This window comes from Cyprinus carpio, chromosome A19 (genome assembly GCF_018340385.1).
Source record: "Cyprinus carpio isolate SPL01 chromosome A19, ASM1834038v1, whole genome shotgun sequence".
In the NCBI taxonomy this organism is placed as follows: domain Eukaryota; kingdom Metazoa; phylum Chordata; class Actinopteri; order Cypriniformes; family Cyprinidae; genus Cyprinus; species Cyprinus carpio.
In genome coordinates, this window is record NC_056590.1 from 17439783 (window position 1) to 17463704 (window position 23922).

The window sequence follows — 23922 nt, forward strand, 5'->3', positions numbered from 1 at the left end:
TTTCTTACTGACATGGTCTTTATAGTGAAGGCAATGCAAAGACTGTTTTTCCACAATTTGGCACTGCACAGCATTTTGTTGTCTTCAGAGCATCTTTATCGTTTGGTTTCTGTGTAGACTTGTGTTTGCCTCTCTCGTTATTTACACTACATGCATGAATCGGTAGGCGGGGCTAAGGAGGCAGTGCTGTATAAGCAGGTGTTGATCTTCTTCTGCAGAGGCGGGGTTTAGCCACACTATTATGTCATAAAGAGGCACATTCCACAAGCTGTCGTTTTGACAGATTGGCTTCAATATAAGCTGTTTTTAGACTAACGAAACAGTTTTGAGTTCTGAAACTTACAGGATGTTTTTATGGTACAATGACCTCTTATTTGTTGAATTTCTCAGTTCATGACCCCTTTAAAATGACCAAGCAACCACTCAGAACACCGTACTATCATGGAGGCATCTTTTGCATGAAAACGCAACACTTAGATTTTGTTCATAAAATCTAAACATCTTGTTTACTTTCAAATTATTCCTGTAATGTAATTCTGTTCTCTTTATTATGATATCGCTTTGCAAATTAGTGACATACTTAGCAGTATAGTCAAAATAATCACATACAAAGTACGAGTATATTTTAATATAAAAACTATAATGTTTTATTAACAAAGTTCGGGAGCAGCACATTCAGCTAATTAACCTAATTACCATGAGAGGAGCACAATCAGTTATCAACCCAATTACCAAGATAAGAGGTGTATATATATATACAAAGCAGACTTACCGCCGTTCCTTGACAGTTTTCCAGCATCCCTCCACCACCCCATCTCCTCACTTCTAACTCAATTATTAGAATTTGTAAAGCACTTTAGACAATACAGATTGTACTAATATTAACTTTTCCTATCTCAAACCGAGGGGCACGCAGGGTTCAGGCCTAAATTCCAATCTCAGAGTCCTTCCCTCAGACAGCACGCCAAAAACACTTAACCTTTACTCTGTATATTAAATGTATGTGTGAACTCATGAAAGTATATTTAAATTTGCTTTGAATGGTTTCAGATTCTGTCTAAAACCAAGAATTCAAATCTAAATAAAATATTTATCAGACTGTGACAAGAGTAAAGCACATTACAACAGGAAGAACATGTGAGTAAGTCTGAAAGTGAAACCTTATAACATCCTCTTATTTAGGGGAGAGCAGGCTGACAGGAAGGCGTATATCTATAATTAGATATGCATTTGTTTGACTCTTTTTTTAATGCTCTACCATTATGGTGGAGACTCACACTGGGGGTAAGCATGTCTAAAAGCATTCACATTGACACACACACACACACACACACACACACACACACACACACACACGCACGGACACGCCACACACACACACACATACACACACACACACACACACACACACACACACACACACACACACACACACACACACACACACACACACACTTCTACCTCCACACGCTCTTGTTCTTCTCAATTTCAACAAAACAATTTGTTCCACTTTTCCACAAGTATGATTCACCCACTGATGTCTCAAAACACTATGCTGTGTCCCTGAACATTTTGACGAAATTAAAGTAACTCTGTTAAACTGGAACTTTTTCAACAGAAAAAGCAAAGCAACTTCTGAGTTTTGAGGCTTTTAGTCATCTATGTGCTTGTGCAGAGACCCCCAAACTTTTTTTCAGCTGAACCCCTATGACATTAAAGGGGTCACATGATGCAATTTAAATTTTTCCTTTCTCTTTGGAGTGTTACAAGCTCTTGGTGCATAAAGAAGATCTGTAAAGTTGTAAAGACTAAAGTCTCAAATCCAAAGAGATATTCTTTATAAAAATTAAGACTTGTCCATGCCCTCCTAAAACGCCTCATTCAAACATGCCCCCACATGTCTGCGTCACTGTGTGGGAAGATTTGCATAACACCGCTCAAATTACGTATTGTTGTTGCCGCCATGTTGTGGAGACACTGTGTTTTGTTGTGAAAGTGTAACTACTTTGTTTGGCCTTCCAAAAGAGGACGATATCCGCTAGAGCTGTCATGCCCAGAGCTGATCAGTGCAGGTCGTTGAGGAAATACCTCAACTTCGCGCTGTGGATCGCCGGATTGGCTTTCATCATGGACAAAGCGGAGTCCAGCCCAGGGTCGTCACGTGTCCTTCGTCGAATCCGCCGGCCATGCCGTTCTCAACCTGCCGGGCACTGCTCACTCAAGCCTGCAGTGTGTGATGCATTTTATGGAGGCCTGTTTCCTGAACCTGCATACTAGCCTACAATGGGTCTGTGATCAAAGGCTGTTTCTATAAAGTGGGCAATTCCAACTTTGCAAGGACAGTCTGGCGCTTCTGACTCACAGCCTGTAAGTACATGTTTTATATTTAAAGAATTTTGCCACTGATGATTAAAACCTGAGTTTTGAGCAGTAAAATAGCGCTTGTTGTTTGTCGTTTCTATCACAAATGCAGACAGTTTTATGTTAATGACGCGCGATACGTAACGCAACACGTAAAAACACAGTATAAGTCATTATAATCAGTAATTATGTCCCCACAGGATGCAGCCAATGCCTTGTTTGTAATGGGTTTTATTGGTTTTGTCTGGTCATGCCGGGACACGGCATCACAGTATGTTAAGGGGCGTAACATTTCCATCTCACACTTGAGGTATTCAGCCAATCACAATGCACTGGATAGCTGGCCAATCAGAGCACACCTGGCTTTTCAGAACGATGAGCTTTGTAAAAATCAACGTGTTTCAGAAAGGCGGGGCATAGAGGATAAACAATAATGTACAATATGTGGAAAATAATGTGTTTTTTGAACCTTAAACCACATAAACACATTTCATTAGACCAAATACACAACATAATGTTCTTTTTAGCAACGTCATATGACCCCTTTAATATTTATTTGCAATACCCCCTGAGATTTCAAGTTAGTATTTCAATAATTTAACACCACATTTGCATGTTTACAATTATCTGATCTGATGTCAGGCACTGGTTACATGATATACTGTATGCAGGAAAAAAAAAAGATGAAAGATTTTTTTTTAAGTTTTTTTTTTGTAATTTTGTTTTATTTAAAATGCATTTATTGTTTTAATTTTACATTTTTATGATGTAATTAATTAATTAATTAATTAATAGCTTATTATCAACTCACAAATCCCCAGCAGTTCCATCATGAAACACCATTTTGGGAAACACCGAGCTAGTGTATTTCTATTGACAAAATGGCAAAGGCACAGTCTTTTTCTTCAGACTGAAAATATTGATGACTCATCCTGCACTTAGGGGCGTATCCAAATTTGTGTTCAATCAGATACTTTCTAGAATGATAATGCCCCTCCTACCTATTTTGACTAGCAATGTCATCGTCTTGCATACACTAAACGCTATTGGCTTTTTAAAAATAATAAAAAATATTAAGATGGTTCCCAACTTTCTGTTTCAAAAACAAATGTCAACATAAAGAGTATCACTGACATATAACCTCAATTTATGTTGCCATCTGCAGTACTTAAAAACAAATCAATATACAGAATGTTAGTTTGCAAAAGAAATGGAAGTTGGCCATTGACATTCACTGAAACATTTAGTGTAGAAATATTTTATGTTTTAGAAATTGTTAGTAAATTTCACAAAACTCTACAAAGAAATGGCAAGTAATACATATAATTAAGCATGAAATTTTAAAGTAGAAAATACGAATCAGAATTTTCGTACCCAATAATTTTTCTTAAACCTACAACTTCAAAATAAAATATTAATAATAATAAAAGCCTACTTTAGAATTGTTTTTTTTTTGGTTATTTTAGAATCCATTACCCTGGTTTGCTTGGATTTAACATACATTTCACTGTATATCTGAAGACATCTTCATACCTTCCCTCAACATCAGTCATGTGCTAGTCTACATGGTTGGATGTCTTCAAGTATACATTAGTGTATCAATCGTGTGACGACCACAAACAATAGCTACCCTGGCCACTTAGACATGCCTCATTTCATCTCTCCCCATCACCACCGCAACTCATCGCTTTCTCGAGTCAGGGCCCACATCTATGTCACCCACCAACACACACACACACACAGTTAAATCCCCCCACCCTTATGCACACAAACAAACACGGCGCTCGTGCAAATGGACCGCTTGCATATTCGCACCCTCCCACCCCAGTCCTACACCAGCAGTCAGTTGTTGGTTGGGGGGAGGGGGTGTGAAGGGGAGAGGCTAGCGGAGGTCTTTGTGAGAGCGAGAAAGAGAGAGGAACAGAGAGTTCTATTTCTCATAGATGAGCAGCTGCTAGGCAGGACTGTCTTGAAAGCAGAGAGACAGTGAGAGAGACCATTTGGTGCCTGAATGTGAGTGAGCGAATGAGCGAGGGAGCGAGAGAGAGAGACGCACACACTCAGCGTGAGCTTGTGGTTTAAGCAGACACTAGCCGTGCGTTTAGGGAAACCCACAGTCTCAGCTTCCTGGGATAAAGGAGTGTTGTTTTTGGCCCTGCTCTTTTCCCCCTTTTTATTCTGTTTTGTTTTATTCCCTCCATCCTTTCTCTTCTTCCTTTTGCCTCCGGAAAGAGCTGGACCGCTGTTACCTCCCTGAAACACGCCAAGCCGGTAAGCGGGCACACTAACTATTTCTATTTCCTGCTTTTTTGTGTGTGTCAGCCTTGTTGTGTCTCATTTCTGCTTCATTCATTCTAATTGCTTGGGTAGAGAGAGGTACGGTTGATGTGCTAGTGCGATACCTAGGTGATGCTGTACCGGCATCCGTCGCAGCCGGCTGGGTGCAGAAGAAGAAAAAGCAAGGGATTGGAGGAGAGAGGGAGAGGGGTGTTCTACTTTCTCAACCCCACGATCGGTCAACTGGGGCTTGTCCTCTTTCACTGCAGCACATGGCAGCCTATACATACAAACACAAAACACTCCAGTTGCATTACACATACACAAACTGTAAAACTTACCATCTGCTTTAGTAAAGCTAATTAACACACCTATTAGCCTAATCAATACACATCCTCTCACATTAACTGAGGCCAGTGGTGCATAAGGAGGTGCTATGGGTAAATAGTCAGGGGCGCTTTTATAGGGACACTGTAGAAGTGTTTTCTTTCTCTTGTGATAGCTTGATGTTCACAGAAATGACCTTTTATTCCCAGGTGACATTTGCACAGGCATTCGGTGCAAACGAAAAACCACACAGGGCTAATTAGGCTGCATGCGGTTGTATGTGTGTATGCTTGTGCATCGTTGTAGCTAAAATATGTAGCATGTGAAGGGCTGAGAGAAATGACTGAAACCATGAATGGAGAGATGAACCACTCCTTTTTTCGATCTTCCCTCGCTCTCGTGTACATGAGCAGGATGTGGGAGAGAAACTTCACACCTGAGGGGAGAAGAAAGAGGTGGATGTATGAATGAAGCCCTATGTAATGGAGTCTGGTCATACATGGCAGGATACGAATGCTTTTGGTTGCCAGACCCCTGGCATGTTGGTAAAAAAAATCAGGCTGGGTGGCTACAAAATCTGTCATTTACTGGTAATGAATTTGCAGGGGTGGTGAGCTTTCGCTTTTACTCATCAAAAAAAAATCATCGTTCCTTGCACAAGTACAAAAGACTCTAATAAGTGTGTATTAAAAAGAACTTGAATCATAACAAATTTGTTGTGTATCCTACTCGAAATGAATGCAAATAAATGCATCTGAAAGCAAAATATGATGCATATTGTGAATATATGTATTTTATGACCACTAGCAATGATCGAAAATGCTTTTTAAACAGAAAAGTTTGGAATATGACCATCAAATACCTCATTAGTTTGTGTCAGCATCATATACGCATCAGTTTATCACAAAAATATGCTTTACCTCTACATGAAATCAATCCTGAGGCTGAAAATGTATTTACTTGTCTGTTGCTAGGACACTCCCTTTGAACATTTTATACGAGGCCTCTGATTGGCTGCAGCCAATGATGCAAGTTTCTCACCCCAAATCTTTCCCCTTCGCCCATGGAAACATGCCTGTCTGCATTTCTTCCTTTCCATGTCTCTACCTCCATGTCAGAGACTGTCTGAACCTTGTCTCCATTCTACATCTCTCTATCCCTTATTTGTAACAGTCAGGTTAGATGGATAGAGCCGACCGTTGATTCTTTGTTGTATTCCTATTTCAGATAAATTGTATAAAAAAAATCTACTGTTCATTCTCAGTGTTCTGCTCTCTGCTGATTTGTGATTTCTGCCCCTGTGCTGGTGGCAATGACTCTGACCCCCACCTTCCACATGAGCATTTTATATGTGCTGTACTGTAAGTGGGTCAGGGTAGAGAGTGTGGCATGTCATGTGTGTCTCAGGGAAGTGGCCTGAAGCTGGACAGTCATAGAGCGTGGGAATCAGGAGCCCAACTTTTTAAATACTGTTTTGGATACAAATGAATACAGTACACCTGCAGTACAGAGTCGTTCACAAGCTGCACACACAATAAAGAGCTGCTTCGTCATTGACAACGATAGAAGACAATTGCAGGTTTTGTTTTCTACAATGGAAAACAAAAAAACATTCACCTCATCTAGCTCTCTATTCGTTTTCTGTCTTATAAAATATCCTGTTACTATTTCCGTGTGAGAAACTGCTGCAAAAGATCCAGTGCTTGAGGGAATTAATTAATCCGAATGAATAAAACTGAATTGCAAACGATTTCAGACTTGTTTGACTGATTACATCAAAAGAGAGTGCCATTCTTGAATCTGGTATTACTAGTTCCGATTCTAAACAGCTAAAAAACACTATTATAATATTATCAGAAAATTATTCTCAGGTCGGTATACAATAATCTTCATTGGGATTTAAGGATTTATCAATAATATTTTCTATTTTATCAATAATAATATTTAATATTTTAGTGACGCCCCTGGTCGCTCCAAATGTGCATGGCATTTTATCTTCTGCAAAACATAAGAGAAGATATTTTCAAGAACGTTAAAGTCCAGTCAACAACTGGACAAAAAAAACAGACATTTTTCAAAATACCCTCTCTGTATATATGAAATGAAATATTATTTGAAAGGAACACCTTGCTTTGCAATCTTGAGCTTGGTGTCGTTTATCTTCATGAGGATGCCGACATCTTTTATGAGAGACCTAATGAATTAAATCAGAAACCTCTATAAAAAGCAGAGCAACCTGATTATACTAATGAACCAAATCTAACCAAATCCAGAAAATTGATAACCTGTGTGCTATGAAATTGCTGGATTAATGTCTACACCACTAACTTAAGTTCAAAGGACATTTCAAATCAAAAGATGAGGGATTACAGAGGCATTGTAAAGTGTAAAGACAGATATACTATTTCAATAGCTTTTCTGATCCCCTCTTAAAGTCCAACCATACTTTCACTTTAATGACTTACAGGAATAATATCACAAATTTTGCCAGTGGATCTTATGGCATATTAATGAAGTTTGTCTCACTAAACCAGGTCAGGCTTTTTATCAAACTTTCTTTAACGCTTATAATTAATTGAACTAATTTTAAACTTAATTTACCTTCAATGTGCTCAACTGTAAGGAACGTAATTGAGATTGATTTTTCCATTTTCATGATCGGTGTCTCGCTTCAAGTGCATTTTTGGCACTAATCTTTCAAATAAATTAAACTCAATTTTTTTTACACACATATAAAAATGAGCTATACAATATGAACATCCCTTAGAACAGCTGTCGCAGGAAATGGTTACAGATACTGTGTTAGGTCACAGTGACCTGTGTCCAGATTTTGATTTCCTACAGGCCTGAAGCGAGAGCAACGGCTGAGACAGCGCTATGTGAGACGGTATGTCTATCCGCACCCATAGCATGTACAGGCCAGACACTTTACACTGCTGCAGACTCATAGATCTCTTTCAGAAGGACAAAGATGTGTCTAGATGACAGTGGAGAGTCTCTGAGACCATTTCATGCGTTTACATGCATTTTATAATCTTTGCATCACCACATTAAGAAATATGAGAGATTTGCAGAGGTACTGTATGTCCAAAACCCCATTTTCCGAAAGCTCAAAATTGAAACATCTTGCATATATTTTAAAACTGAAATGAGTAAGCTTCAACTATGTAGCTTCACTTTACAATCAGAATAGCGAAAATGACTGTTTTCGGACAGGTTTTCCCAAAAGTCTCATTCACACTAATGGGGCAAAACTAGACGACCACTGTAGGATTAAACCAAGACAGAGACTTTTTATTTGGCAGACAGGCTCTGCGGAGCAGAGGCAAAGTTGAGTGATGGGGGAGCTGATACCCGGGTTCTCATCTCCTCTTATCTGTCTATCTGCCCTGCAAAATCAGACCAGCGAGAGCAGGGAAGTTGCTGCCAGACATCCCACCAGATGCTTTGATGAGCAATCAGAAGCTTGAGGAGAAAGTTAACACAAGCTCAAATATCCTCGCTCCAAAACACAAGTTTTTAAACTGGGTCATATTGAAATTTCCATTAGTTATGGGTATCAAAAGCCTCTTTGTGATCAAGCTGTGCATCCAACCACATACATTTTTAAGGCAAATAAAATAGTCAGCATGCAGAGAGTACATCACATTCACACACTTTGAAAAACATGAACAAAACTACCCAAGATCAAAACTATATGAACCAAAATGCATTAAAAAGGTTCACTTGGAATGAGGAAAAAAAAATTTGTGCAATAAATTTGGGCCAATAAAAATACCTAATAAATATTATAAATAGGCAAAATATTAATAATAAATGCCAATGCTTGATTTTAAGTACATATTAGTATAAGTACATATAATGTTACATTATATATGCTTGATTTTAAGTACAATATATATAGATATATATATATATATATATATATATATATATGTTGGCGAGGCAAGTTTATTTGCATAGCAAATTTCGGTAACGCTACAACGCTAACAATGTAAAATACTTCTAAAGCATTTATTAATCATAGTTAATATTACTTTCATTACTTTTTTAATATTACTAATAAATTATTAAATTCAAATTTTATATCTCTTAATATTATTTAATGTAAATGGTTTATATTGTGTTAATATTATTTAGTTGTATTTTTATTAAATGAAATTTAACAACGAACAGTATTTTTTATACAAATGTATTGCTCATTGTTAATGTTAACTAATGGGACCCAAATGACCATAATTTCATAAACAGTGGTAAATTATTATTATTATTAATAATAATAATAATAATAATAATAATGTGAAGGGTTTTATTTTTAAAAAATGCCATTTGATCTCTAGCGTAAATCTGCATCTTAAAGCAAAGTCATCTGAGTATCAGTACTTTAGGACTCATATTTCTCCTCAAGCTGTTTTGAATATTGCAAAGACATTTTGATGAGCTAGATCAAAAGGACCCACATAGCTGGTCACTATCATAAGTGTTTTGGATGCTGGTCCTCAGGACGGGAAGCTTGTATGCTAATGTCCCAGCAAGACTTCCTCAGTCCGACCAGCACAACAGCTTGGAGCACCCGAAATTTATGTTGGTCTTTCCAGAATGGTTCTGAACTCAGACAACTAAGAACTAAGACTTGTGATGGGAGCTTTATTCCAAGGAGATTGCAATATATTCTTGCTATATTTAGCACCTGGTTTTGCTCCCTGACCTTGAGCAGGTGTGTTCCACACGAGGAGTGAGAAAGCCAGAGAAATGGGTGAAACAGACACAAACTGGCGGGTGCAATGTGGTTTGCTTGATGACGTGCCAGGGTGGCTGGATCACACCAATGGCAGCAGGGTCTTTTGTTTTCCCATCAAAAAAGGCACGTGCCTACATGTGTGCAAATGGCCATTCTCTTAATGATGCTGTTCTGCTGACAAAACTGCTACTAAACACATCATAAACTCTCAGGGGATGTTCTGGTTTTAAAAACAAGAGATAAAAATGAGCCCGAGGGTAGAATTTGGTCATTATAGATCCGGATATCTCTCCTGCATTTCTATTAAGGAGACAATGAAGCAAAACAGTGGAATCCATTTATCCATTCCTGACTGTTCGATTGATGTTAGCTCTTTTTTTTTATATTGTTGTTTGCTAATAAGGTCCTAAAAATGTAATTCATTGGAAAATTCCAACATCTAAAGCTTCATTTTGCGCTATAATTAATTTCACTCATCAAAAGGAATGAGCAAAACGATGAGAGATTCTCTGCGATCAAGATTTTGTCTCCTGTCAGCCCTTGAGCAAAGGCACACAATGCTAATTTGCAATTGCCCTGCACGCTATTCTCCGGTCTCAGCCTTTTTTCTTCCAGTGCCGTGGATGGAGAGAGCATGGGGGAGGGGTGGCGGTGGAGAATTGTTCCCTTCTTTCTCTCTCCTCTTCCCAGTTCCTGCACTAGCATGTATTGCTATTCTCTAATATAGCATGTAATGCTATTCTCTAATATTCTCTATATATAGGACCTGCCATGCTAGGCTAATGCTATCTCCACACACTGCAGAAGCTATAATGATGCTCATTAAAAAGTTGGACATGTCAGACAGGAAGTGAGAGGGATAGGTAGAGTGAAAAAGAAAAGACAAATCATCACTACTATTATTCCCTGACCTTCACTGTGAAAAAGATCTATAAGTGCATATATAAGTGCATAACTATAAGTGCAAACTTAATGTGACACTTTCAGACACTTACTTGTATGTTTATTGCAATTAACTGAAAATGTATTACAGTTTAACTGCAATTTATATTAAATGCAATGAGCTGAACTTCAGAGTGTTTTTCTCTCCCATTCTAGTAGGACTTTAAGTACAATTTCATTAATTACATTAATATTCTATTATCTGCTAATACAGTATTTAAAAAATATCATTCTTTTTCACAAGAGTTTTTGAGAATAGAGTTTTGTGGAAGAATAAAATAGGGTGAATTTAGGGCCAAGTTTTCGCATTCATGTCAAAAAGTGTCAAAAAAAAAAAAAAAAGAATTTGACTGAATTTTAGAAAACTTGACAATAAACCTGAAAAAGCTTTTTTGCTCTTTGTTCATTTCTGTCTACTCTCAATACACTTTCATTCTTCTTTGAAATAAATCTGTAAGTCTGAAAGTGCTTTAAAATATGTTTGTATGTTTTGGGTATATTAAGGGACCATTTTGATAAAGACAGGTAAAATAATGTGGCCTAGTTTATCCCATACCCATACATAATACATTTATGAATTAAAATTATACATAAAAGATATCCCCTTCTAAAGGTAACTCCTGATCAAATGGTGCTTCATTCATGGTTAATAATGTGTTTGTTTGGAGCCTTTTACTGTGAACCACATTGCCACAAATTTACAAATGAATGTTCATTGTGACAATATTTTGAATAGAAAAATTGGACCTATTCAACATTTATATTTATTTATTTGGTAGATGCTTTTATTCAAAGTAACTTACAAATGAAGATCATCAGAAGCAATTTACCATAAGAGCCTACAAAATTTGCAGAACACAATGCTAGACCAATGTCTTATGTTCAATCTCAAAAAATGTGCATAAATTGTATCTCTTTGAGTAAAACAGCTTGTCACTGGGGTTAAAGGGACAACTTTGTATCGTATTTAATCCTAAAAGGCTCATAGTAGCTCCTCAAGATATTCCTCAAGAATATTACTGTAAAGTATGAAGATGCACCTTTAGTTGTTGTACCCCTAATTTTGCACATTGTTTTTCTGGAAGTGTAGAGCACTTTGACTAAAAACTAAACAATAAATGAGATTTTAATTTTTTCTGGTCTTGTTTCATGAGCTACTCCATTGGTGACCATAAAACAGAGGTGCATTTTCATAAAAGTGCTTTGCTAAACAGTTTAGAATATATTCACACTTATTTCCATTTCAAAAAACGAAAACAAAGGTGGCATTAGTGCAAATGGAACTATAAATGGGCTTTAAAACAGCTTTAAGAGCATTCTGTAAAGAGTGAATGAAGAATAGAACATCTGTTCCATTTTTTTTTCAAGAAAGCTCTTATTTAAGGAAGCTATTGCAATGCAAGTCCTTTAGATAAAGTCCTTTTGAAGTGACCATGTCCTGCCAGAGCATTGTTAGGATGATGCTGGCAAAGGTCAAAGTTCATTAAGAAATGCTTGACCTTGTGTTTTGTTCATTGTGACACGAACATCAGTCAGACCTACATTGTACAAATCATTAAAACTTTATCATTTGACATTTAAACACTCTTTTTCTTCTGGGAGTGGATAGGTTTGAGCTATGCTAGGTACGCTGTCAAAGACATTTCTTGGTCCCCGGTGACCCTATCCTCTGCACGGTCAATAAGTCTGAAGTCCCTTAACACTGCAGTGAATTCAATTGCAGATCATATATTCTTTGTTCGCTGTTGAAGATGTTTTTTGGTCGGTCAATAAGTCTGAAGTCCCTTTGGTTACTTTAGCAGAAAAGCATACAACACTACCGTTTATATTCTAATAACCACCTGTTCTCACTAATAAACTTTTTGAATTAAATTAATACTTTTTTAGCATTAAATTGTTGAACAATGGCAGTAAATACATTTACAATTTCCAAAAGATATGTATTTCAAATAAATACTGCTCCTTTGAACTTTCTATTCATCAGATAATCCTGAAAAAAAGCAGCTCAACTGTTGTCAACATTAATAATAAAAATAAATGTTCATTGGACATCAAATTAGCATATTAGAATGATTTCTGAAGGATCATGTGACACTGAAGACTGGAGTAATGAAGCTGAAAATTCAGCTTTGCATCACAGGAATAAATGACATTTTAACAAATATTCAGTTATATAAACAGTTATTTGAAATCAGTGTTATTTTAGTATCATTGAGATACTATCACTGTTTTATTTTAAAGTTTTAGTAACTGTGTTGTTTTGTTGTGTTTTTCTCATTTTTAGCTGTCAGATTTTTAATGTCTATATAGTTTCATGCATTTCTATTTAGTTTTAGTTATTTTAGTACATACATTTTAGTACAAAAAAAGTTTTTATGGTTTTAATCTTAGTTTCGGTTTAAGTTTTAGTTAACTGTAAATAACCTTGTTCTAAATTGCAATAACTCTTAATTCGCTGTTTATTAATAGCAAGGTAGTTGTTAAGTTTAGGTATGGGGTAGGATTTAGGGATCTAATATATGGTCATGCAGAATAAGGCATTAATATGTGCTTTATAAGTACTAATAAACAGCCAATATTCTAGTAATATGCATGCTAACGAACAACTAGTTAATGGTGAGACTTGGTCCTTAAAATAAAGTTTACATTTTTTGTAAACTGAACCTACAAATTGCCTACTTAGTTGTCTCTGCGCGTTAAGCTGAATATTTTAACATCTGAAATGAACACACTTCAGTGGAACTACAGTAGAACTGATCCTGAGTCAGTTTACATTATATGGGTATGTTAAATGATCCCCAGATGTTATTCTAGATGAAGAAGGATCAGATCAGTCATAAAGCCACTGCAGTGAGCAGATTGCTTTGTGTGCTGCATGATGCTGCACACTGCCTCAGATTTATCAATGCATTACCGCATAATGCATTGAGCTAACTGTTTACATGCCTCCTTATTTGGAGGGTGATACTGGGGTGTGTGCGATGATGGATTAGTGGCCAGCTGTGCCACTCAAGAAATGAATCAGATTGTGACCTGTCAAGTGTATCCCATGAATCCCTCCCCAGAGGTCTATCACTTTACTGTCTGCCAGACTGACTGCTTTAAAACAAACCACTGTATGTAAGCACATCCATAACCCAAAATTATAATTTGTGGTCAATTTAATATAAGTTTTCAGTGACCAGTTATTAAACTGTGCAGTGCTCATTTGTGGACAGTCACGCGTTCACATGAAGAAAAAAAAAATGCCTAAAGGAATTATTACTACTAGCCTGTAGAACCTATATATATATATATATATATATATATATATTATATATATATATATATATATATATATATATATATATATATATACATATATATTATATATATATAGGTGCATCTCAATAAATTAGAATGTTGTGGAAGTTCATTTCAGTAATTCAACTCAAATTGTGAAACTCGTGTATTAAATAAATTCAATGCACACAGAGAGAAGTAGTTTAAGTCATTGGTTCTTTTAATTGAGATGATTTTGGCTCACATTTAACAAAAACCCACCAATTCAGGATCTCAACAAATTATAATATGGTGACATACCAATCAGCTAATCAACTCAAAACACCTGCAAAGGTTTCCTGAGCCTTCAAAATGGTCTCTCAGTTTGGTTCACTAGGTTACACAATCATGGGTAAGACTGCTGATCATTGACACCCTTCACAAGGAGGGTAAGCCACAAACATTCATTGCCAAAGAAGCTGGCTGTTCACAGAGTGCTGTATCCAAGCATGTTAACAGAAATTTGAGTGGAAGGAAAAAGTGTGGAAGAAAAAGATGCACAACCAACCGAGAGAACCGCAGCCTTATGAGGATTGTCAAGCAAAATCGATTTAATAATTTGAGTGAACTTCACGAGGAATGGACTGAGGCTGGGGTCAAGGCATCAAGAGCCACCACACACAGACGTGTCAAGGAATTTCATTTGGTATTTCATTTGGAAACCAAGGTCCTAGAGTCTGGAGGAAGGGTGGAGAAGCTCATAGCCCAAGTTGCTTAAAGTCCGGTGTTATGTTTCCACAGTCTGTGATGATTTGGGGTGCAATGTCATCTGCTGGTGTTGGTCCATTGTGTTTTTTGAAAGTCACTGCACCCGTTTACCAAGAAATTTTGGAGCACTTCATGGTAGCTTCTGCTGACCAGCTTTTTGAAGATGCTGATTTAATTTTCCAGCAGGATTTGGCACCTAAATGATGGTTGGTTAAATGACCATGGTGTTGGTGTGCTTGACTGGCCAGCAAACTCACCAGTCCTGAACCCCAGAGAGAAGTGTCAAGAGGAAAATGAAAAAAAGACCAAAAAATGCAGATGAGCTGAAGGCAACTGTCAAAGAAACCTGGGCTTCCATACCACCTCAGCAGTGCCACAAACTGATCACCTCCATGACACGCTGAATTGAGGCAGTAATTAAATCATAAGGAGCCCCTTCCAAGTATTGAGTACATATACAGTAAATGAACATACTTTCCAGAAGGCCAACAATTCACAAAAATGTTTTTTTTTATTAGTCTTATGAAGTATTCTAATTTGTTGAGATAGTGAATTGGTGGGTTTTTGTTAAATGTGAGCCAAAATCATCACAATTAAAAGAACCAAAGACTTATATATATACTTTTTTTTTCTTAATTCTGACAAATACTGTACATCCACTTTTACATTAATTAATGAGTCCTATTATCCTATTATTATATAGATATAAAATTTCAATTTTTTTTTTTTTTTTTTTTAGAATTACACTAATGAGGGTTTGATGAGGTGTGCACAGTATCATGAAATAATGTCATAAATGCAAAAAATAAATAAAAAATAATAATGAAAATACAACCTAAAAGGCTTGCTTTCAAAAATTCTAAACATATGTAGAGATTTTGTTAGGTAAAATGATCTGGCCATGTTATTGCCATTCTGAGCCTTTTCTCTGAAAAGAGTTAATATGCCCCTTTCTCGTTGTTTCTTTCAGGTAGCCGAGACTGATGCTGTGATACTGCAGGAGAAAATACAGGCTCTCATTTGATGCAGTGAAGTGCTCTGGAAGGAAAATCGCAAGCAAAGGTATGGACCAAAAACAATGTGGCCCTATTCGCCAAGCCATATGGCACCATGTGTGACAAAAAGATGTGAAAATACAAGGCGGAAAAGGCCACAGAAGTGTCTGAATGCAACTGCATTCTGTCTGCCCACTTTGTGATGGTGCAGATTTTCTCAGTTTCAGCACAAACAGCAGAGTCACAACTCCAGTCAAAAATAGCCTATGAACAGATGCCATGCAGAAACATTTATAGTCATTAGTTTCCATCTTTGAAGCCATGCTTATTTAGTACAGTCAGCCGCTCATCTCTTTATGCAGTAATGAAACCAGCAGATATCTGAGACAAAAGCTTTAGTGTTAAAGTTATGCAACCTGCTGGATGTGGCATTACAAAAAATATGCATTTCCCTTGTTAAGTCTGGAGAAGTCTGAGTGGATCAGAGAGGGACAGTGAGATATTGCTGTGTAAGCACAAGTTTTTGCTAGAGTTTCGATCTCAGACAGTTGCGATCCATTTTTGGTTGGCCCAACAAGCTGCTACCAGGGTCACTTCCTTATAACTAAGTACACTGGGGCTTCTGCAGTCTGCTTTAATGAATTTCCTTTTCTTTTTTTTCAGTTTAGCCCAAACAAATATTTTAATATCACAGACCATTCTAAACCAGAAAAACTACAAAAGATTGGATACTGTCTTTTACTGCAGAGCACAAATCGATGACTGTGTAATTCTAAATTCAGCAGAGGATATGTTTCATATACAGGAAACTGCATCTAGAGAGCTCAAGTTATCTGTAAAACCCTGGACTAGTATAAGCCACACATACTCTAACCTCTCACCCTCTCTAAACCAAGCCTATATATACAGTGATACCACTGAGAAACGGTTTCACCAGGCTCTTTTAAATTAAGCCCTGCCTTTAAATAGCAGTCAGAAAAAGAGAAGTGTGAAAAGAGCAGAGCGATGTTGAATGCAGAGCTGCAGAGGGGACTGTTCGTAAGGCTGAGAGGGTTCCTGTGGGGCTGTATAGCAGCAGCCGCATTAAGACAGGCTCTTCCCAGCTGGGTTCAGGGACAGTTCTGAAGGAGGAGTATACAGTGGTGGAAGACACTTGGATAGGAGTGGAAAAAAGAGGACTTTATTAAGAGGACTTTATTCAGAGGCTTTATTAAGGGAAGTCAGAAGAAGGAAGGCAAACATTTGTTGGCTGGTAAGTAAAGGACAGTCACATATGTCAAGCTGTATGCTTTTTGTTAACGTGACTGATACAAAAGATTAGTTATTGGTTGACAATTCCCTGAGTGAGAGCTTTGGGGAGAAAAAAGATTGATGGAACTGAGGTTTACGTGAAAGTTTCTGTTCGATGTGTGAGATATTGGGGATTAATTATTGTTTGTGGATTTGAGGTTTACGCACATAGTGATAGATAGATGGATGGACGGACGGAAGGACAGATGATATATATATATATATATACATAGATAGATAGATAGATAGAGACAGAGAGACAGACGCAGACAGACAGACAGACAGATAGATAAACAGACAGACAGACAGACTGTTATATACTTTAGACTAGGATTTGGCTGGTATCTCATGAAAGTCTCTGATATAGAGAGAGTACAGGCGGGAGAGGCGATGTGGTCCAGCCATGGAAACAGGGCTCTACTGGTGGTTGCCAGGAGACAGGCAGAGGGGGATATATTGCCTCTTATGTGATAAACAGGCTGAGAGGATCCATCTTTGCGTTATGTGGCATAAGAAAAGGATATGGCTTGATATGAAAGATTTAAAAGCCTAGTTTTGAAACAGCTAGATTCTTATTTCGAACACTGCCAATATGGACATTTGTGTCTCTTGGGAAATGGCATGATAGGTTTTGTGTTATTATTAGTGCCATGATAATCCAGCTATTTTATTTCTTGAATGTTTCTAGATAGTAGTGTGTCCAGAAATATTCCTCTAATGCAAGCTATTACCAAGAGAAGCTGCCCCATTTGGTGTCCATTGCCAGCTGCCGCTGATATATTTAGTGTATGCAAACTGAACAACATTATGTTCTAACCAAATGCAATGCAATAAAGCACCAAGCAGCAAAAACATTTATTCTATGCAAATCAGAGTTTTTTGTCCAAACCAGCAGTGAACACCACAGGCAACTGGATGTTTTGTCAATCATTTAGTTTCTATTCATGTTTTGTTGAGCTGGTTAGCCCCATCCATGGTGAAATCTCATTGGTCCAAAATCCCACTTCACATAACTGATTATCTAAAAATGTGTCCTGTCACATAGCATTTTCACTTTCAGTATGGACAGTAAGATTGGCTATAAACGTTAATTCACAGCTAGTAAGGACAGGTAGACCTCAGCTATGTGCTATTATGCAGGGTTAGTGCTAGTTAATTTAATATTACCATGTCATTATAGTAAGTTACTGTACATCTCAAGTCACAAACCAAAAGGTTAAATCACCACCAAAAGGTTTTTGTTCCTGCTTGTGTGGTTTGTGTCATGATCACTGAATTATTTCTGCTCTTTTCCTGCATTATATTCAAATGCTGCATTGCAACAAACAACATGGTAGCAGAAAATAAGACTATCATTATATCAACATCTTTATGCATTAATTTTATCACACCACCATAACGAAGAATAATAAGGAAAATTAATAATAATAAAAAAAAAACTTATTCCTGTACCCACAACAAACACTGTATTACAGCAAGGTTACAGAACTCTGTCAGAAGGATTATTTTGTTAAATTATTACAGCCACAAACAGCCTTTTCATTACAATCTATGAAAAAAATAGCATCATTTTCCAGATTTTCACAATACACAGTCTGGCCTCTTACCACAGCGGATGACAACATCAGTGTTTTTGCAGTGAAAATACACACTGACAGTCTAGGAGTCTTGCTAATGAGTATTATCTAGGTTGTATTTCTTTGTACTGTATTTATTTGTCTTCCTTGCCCAGGTTTGCCGGCCATGGGGAACCTCATTAAGGTCCTTGGCAAAGATTTAGAGAACTGTCCTCATTTTTTCCTGGATTTTGAAAGTAAGTGCTTCGCTGGTGTACGGTGTGTGTGTGTGTATGTGTGTGATTGGAGATGGAGGTATCAGGGTTGGAGCAGGTGAAGACACATCCTCTAGGTGGATTAAGACAGACTGAAGTTTTTCTTTTTTGTTTTGTTTTGTTTGTTTTTGGAAACTGTTTCTTTTTGCTCTCTTTATGATTCTATTCATTCGTTCCCATTAATGTATATAAAGAGAGCAGAAAGAAGGAGTTTCAGTGTGATCCATGTGACCATATCAACATCACCCGAGAATCCATCCCACACCCAATGCCCCCCGGCCCCCATCCCAGACTCCATGCACATTCACACAAACACACACCCAACACCAGACACACGTCTGTCACATCTCCCATGACCCACATGCTTCTCCCTTCTCTCTGTTCCAGGGGGATCATGGGAAATCTCCTGAAACCGCTGGCTTGCAACGAACTGGAGCATGGCTCAATAATTTTCCTTGACTTTGAACGTGAGACCATCAGCTTCTTATGTTTTGAGTTTGCTTTTCTTTCCCTTTTGATCACCGTTCCTCATCATTCGCTGTCCTCTACATTTTCACTTCCTTTTCTCCACCATCCCTCTGTTTGTGCATCAATGCCTGGCATTCAGGGTTTTTTTTTTTTTGGTGACCTCAATTTGTGATGTGACTTTTTTGGCACTCATTTCCAGGTCGACTGTGATCCGCTGAGCTAAAGGTCGTCGTACGAATGCCACGTATTTTTTGGCAGTTAGAGTGGGATGGAAAACAATCACATAACACTTAACTTATCTCCTTTTTTTCGCCCAAAACTTTGCAGACTTGTAAAGTGTGTTGGCTGCATAATCTGTTCCTGTGTGTCCTTGTGCATCTGGATGTGTGTGTGGTGTGTGTGTAAATGCATTATTAACCAGTCTAAGGATTTAAGGAAGTAGGGAATGGAAGCTGCCTATTGAAAGGGGAGCCTCAATTTCCTTTTTCTCTGATGTTGTGTTCCCTTTTAACCCTTACCTAAGCACTTCTCTCCCTCCTGAGTAATCCTTCCTTTTATGACACCTCTAACAGCTACATGCCTAACATCTCCTTTTTTATGGAGGAAATAAAACTCCTGTGCCTCACGTGTGAGAACCCAGAAGACTTAGAGCGGTTGCTCTCCAGTCATAAATTGTAGGGTGTCCTTCCTCTTAGAATATTTTAATTGGTTGGAGGCGTTCTAGAAGTGACACAAGACATACAGTATAATGCATTTGTCTGTAATTCATTATAGGGTCAATGACATAAGTTAATTACCTTCCAAATATATTAGTTAAGTGATCTGATTCTATTGATCTAACTGGTCAGAATTTGCATAATATAAAGAACAAATATCAAAATGTTGAATACAACAAGCAAAAAAAACTGGACAACAGCCGCTCTCCCGGTCAGCGAAACAATGATCACCTGTGTTACACTGCACTGGTTTACATTACCTGCATTCTTAAATGGGGTTAGTGTGCTACTAATGGCATTCATAAAAATTCAATATCTCCAATACAAGACACAATGGCACAGAAACAGGCTTTGAGCTCAAGATTAGATCAGTTTTACTGAAGAGCTGATGATACATGTACATTTTTAGTTTTTCACTAACCACGCATAACATTTTTTTTCTCAAAAACACAATCATGTACATACATGCTGCTCACATATTATTATAGCCTAGTTTGTGCTGATTACAGTGAGATTAGACTTTAGCCATTTAGATATTTATAAGAAACTGAAAAAAGCACAAATGTCAGGGCATGACAAAACTTCTCCAGGCCCCAAAAATACCCTTAGACTCCAGAGGGTTAACCAAAAGGAGTATGTGATGCACAATAAGAGTGTGCAAAAGGGAAAGCAAACATTACATTGAAGCATAGACACCCATCTTCACAAACTCTGTTCTTTGAAGATCACAGGCACGATAAGCAAACAGACCTGGTGGTGACTTGACTGGGAGGAGCCGTTGGTAATTTCACTGAAGTATAGAGTGTGTGCTTGTTTGCGCTGAAGTAAGTTTGTTCAGCTGATAGCACAAACAGCTATGTGTGTATTCAGTCAAACACTGACAGAGAAAATGCATCAAGGACCTCTGATAGGGGGTACTGCTTCTATAAACATTGCAACCCCTGTATGGATGCAGGATAAGGGTGTGCTTAAAAAGCAGGCTGAGATGCCCTGCTTCATGCTATCACTTACTGTACAGAGCCTTGGAAACACCAAGAAATCTGATCTAGCGAAGACTGTTTATAACAGCATTTCCCAAAATGCATCCAGCTGCAGTTTTTACACTGCAAACTCCATACACAGTATAAAAATAAAGGTTCTTTATTGACACCTATGGTTTCGTGAAGTACCTTTCCATTCCACAAAAGGTTCTATAAAGTGGAAAAAGATTTTTTGGATTCTTAAAATGTTCTTCACAGTAAAGGGGTGGTTAAATTAGCTACATTTAGTGAGCAAAAACAGGTACTTCGTCCATAGTAAATAGCATAAAGATATATTAAGCACAGCTCACACAACCAGTTTGATCATGAACAAAAGTCCTAATCACATAGATTCCTACTGAAATGACTAGATTTCACCCAATAGTTCAAGAATAGTTCTCTCAAAAAGGAAAATTTGCTGAAAATGTACTCACCTCTTAGGCTATCTGGGATGTAGATGAGTTTATTTCTTCATCAGAACCGATTTGGAAAAATTTAGCATTACATCACTTGCTTACCAATGGATCCTCTGCAGTGAATGGCTGCCATCAGAATGAGAGTTATATATATATATATATAAAATCCTGGAACAACATTCCAATCAACCAATCAGAATCGAGATATACCTTTTCAGGATATATCTGTTTTATGCTTATAATCAGGGTTAGGTGTTTCTACAACCTTGTTAATCAATTAAATAATTTCCCACTGATTTCAGGAATAAATTATGGGTAGGGTTAGGTTTAGGGGTAGGGATTGGGTTAAGTTATATTTTTGGACAATAATGTTGATCCAGGATCATATAATGTTGTTGATGGATGAACATGTATTACTTGGCAAAATCACGGCGACCAGTAATCCACACCACTCCAGTCCATTAGTTAACATTTTGTGAAATGAAAATCGTGTTTGTAAGACACAAATCCACCATTAAGACGTTTTATGTTCAATAATCCACAATAACTCTTCCTCCAGAGAAAAAGCCTACATCAAAATCCACTGACATGTTTGTTTAGAGCTGTTTTGGACTGCTATCATTTGTAAACAGTGTTTGTTCTGTACATATTTCTCTCCTGATTCAGATGAGACAATTTTTTAAAGCAATATTATGAACCAAGGAATTCATCAATCCGTTTTAATGATGGGTTTATTTCTTACAAACACGCAGCTTTTCACTTTACAAGATGGTAATTGATGGACTGGGGTTGTGTGCATTACTTGTGGATTGTTGTGATGTTTTTATCAGCTGTTTGGACTCCTGTTTGGATGTATTGCATATCATGTGGTTGAAAACTAAAAGCTAAATATAGGTGCACAAACTAAATTGACGTCCACCAGGGCATGATATTCTGTTTGCTTTCCTGCCTACTATCATCAGCATATTAATCAAAAGCCTGATGCTTGCTGTGTTGGAAGCTGACACAACTCTTTTAAACCCATTCTAGCCTCGCCAGCAACTCCATATGGAGCTGCTTCATTGGCCGTGGCCTTTTTAACCGACATTTCCCACCAGAGCTGTTAATTTCAGCCCTACCAAATTCTGACACACACCGACACAACTTAAATCCTCCTCATGTACTTCCGACTCACAATAACATCATCATCATTACCAGATTGATCCTTATGGATTTATGGTTCCAATCTTTCAAAGCTCATTGGAAGCCGCTTTCCCACTCCTGGTGCCAAAAGATGAAGATAATCCAATGTTAGCACCAAATTAACTCACACCATTAAGCTTTCTTGTAATTATTTGTCCAGTTTTCAGATGTAACTCTGACTTGACTGGTTGAACGCAACCCAATTTATCCAAAACAAAACCCATCAGGACTGTAAGAAATTATATCAGTATGATAGTGTGACAAAGGTGATCTATAACTCAGGTTGGCCGATAAATTGAAAGAGTACTGTGTATATGTTGGGCATTTATTTACAGTGAAGGTCAAAATGAGAGAACAATCATTAAATACTTGATTTTTTTCAGAAATATTGTTAATCGCTCAAAATTTTAAGCAATATTAGTTGTAGGTATACCACTGATCCATTAACGTTTGACAAAATAACCAAGGCATTTAAAAAAAAAAGACTTTATATTGCAGAAAACACAGTGATCAAAATTAGAGAACAGTAACCACTGTATAATGAAAAAAGATTACAAATGACATTTTGGATGGTTACAACTGTTAGAAATTCGTAGGAAGTGTAGAGGTCCTCGCTTTGAATGACTTCACTAGTTTCTCACACTGAACTGGTGTGATCTTGGTCCACTCTTCTTCCACTCTCTTCCATAGTTCGGTAACTGTAGTGTGTTTCTGAGCCACAACTTTGTTGCTAAGGATTTTCCAGAAATTTTGAGTTGGGTATAGATCAGGATTCTGGACTGGGCATTTCATTATCTCAGTGTGCTTCAAGGAACTGCTTTACCTATTTTGCAGTGTGATGGGAGCATTGTCTTGCATGAAAATTGCAGGTGGACTGGGAGATGCTTGCAGGGAAGGGACTGCATGCTTCTGAAAGAGGTTCTGATATGCATATGCATTCCCCCTGCCATGTAGCTGTACTGTACAAGAGGCCTAACTCCTGCTGCACAGAACATCCCCCAAACCATGACACTTCCTCCTCCACCTTTCACTGACTTCTTTACGCACTCAGGCTTCAGTTTTTCCCCAGATTGATGCCAAACTAAATGTTTCCCATCAGACCCAAATAAATTAAATTCTTCTCATCACTAAAGTGAACTTTGGACCAGTTTTCCTCTTTCCACACAAAAGGCTCATCAGCAAAGGTGAGCCTAGCCTTTTGATTCTTCTTGCTGATGAGAGTCTTCTTCACTGCAGAGTGTGCTTTCAGTCCGACTTCTCTTAAGATCCTTACCCTGTTCAGCACTGACCTGGCGAGCAATTCCAGCTGCAGTGTTGAACCGATTACT

The 23922-nt window shown here is 37.6% G+C and overlaps 1 protein-coding gene across 7 annotated transcripts in view; it reads left to right on the top strand.

Moving 5' to 3' along the window:
- The first annotated feature begins 4235 nt into the window (after positions 1-4235).
- The window catches only part of LOC109101733 (CYFIP-related Rac1 interactor A-like), a 30768-nt gene continuing 11081 nt past the window's right edge, over positions 4236-23922 (top strand). Inside the window, exons 1-4 of one of the 7 annotated variants that reach the window (XM_042776811.1) lie at positions 4236-4632; positions 15648-15739; positions 18695-18775; positions 19181-19260. In XM_042776811.1, coding sequence (XP_042632745.1) covers positions 19188-19260 — 73 coding nt within the window. In that variant the 5' untranslated portion in view covers positions 4236-4632; positions 15648-15739; positions 18695-18775; positions 19181-19187. Of the gene's footprint in view, positions 4633-15647; positions 15740-15764; positions 16925-18694; positions 18776-19180; positions 19261-23922 lie in introns of those variants that run through there. The other 6 variants (XM_042776812.1, XM_042776818.1, XM_042776816.1 and 3 more) reach the window with 6 other exon arrangements.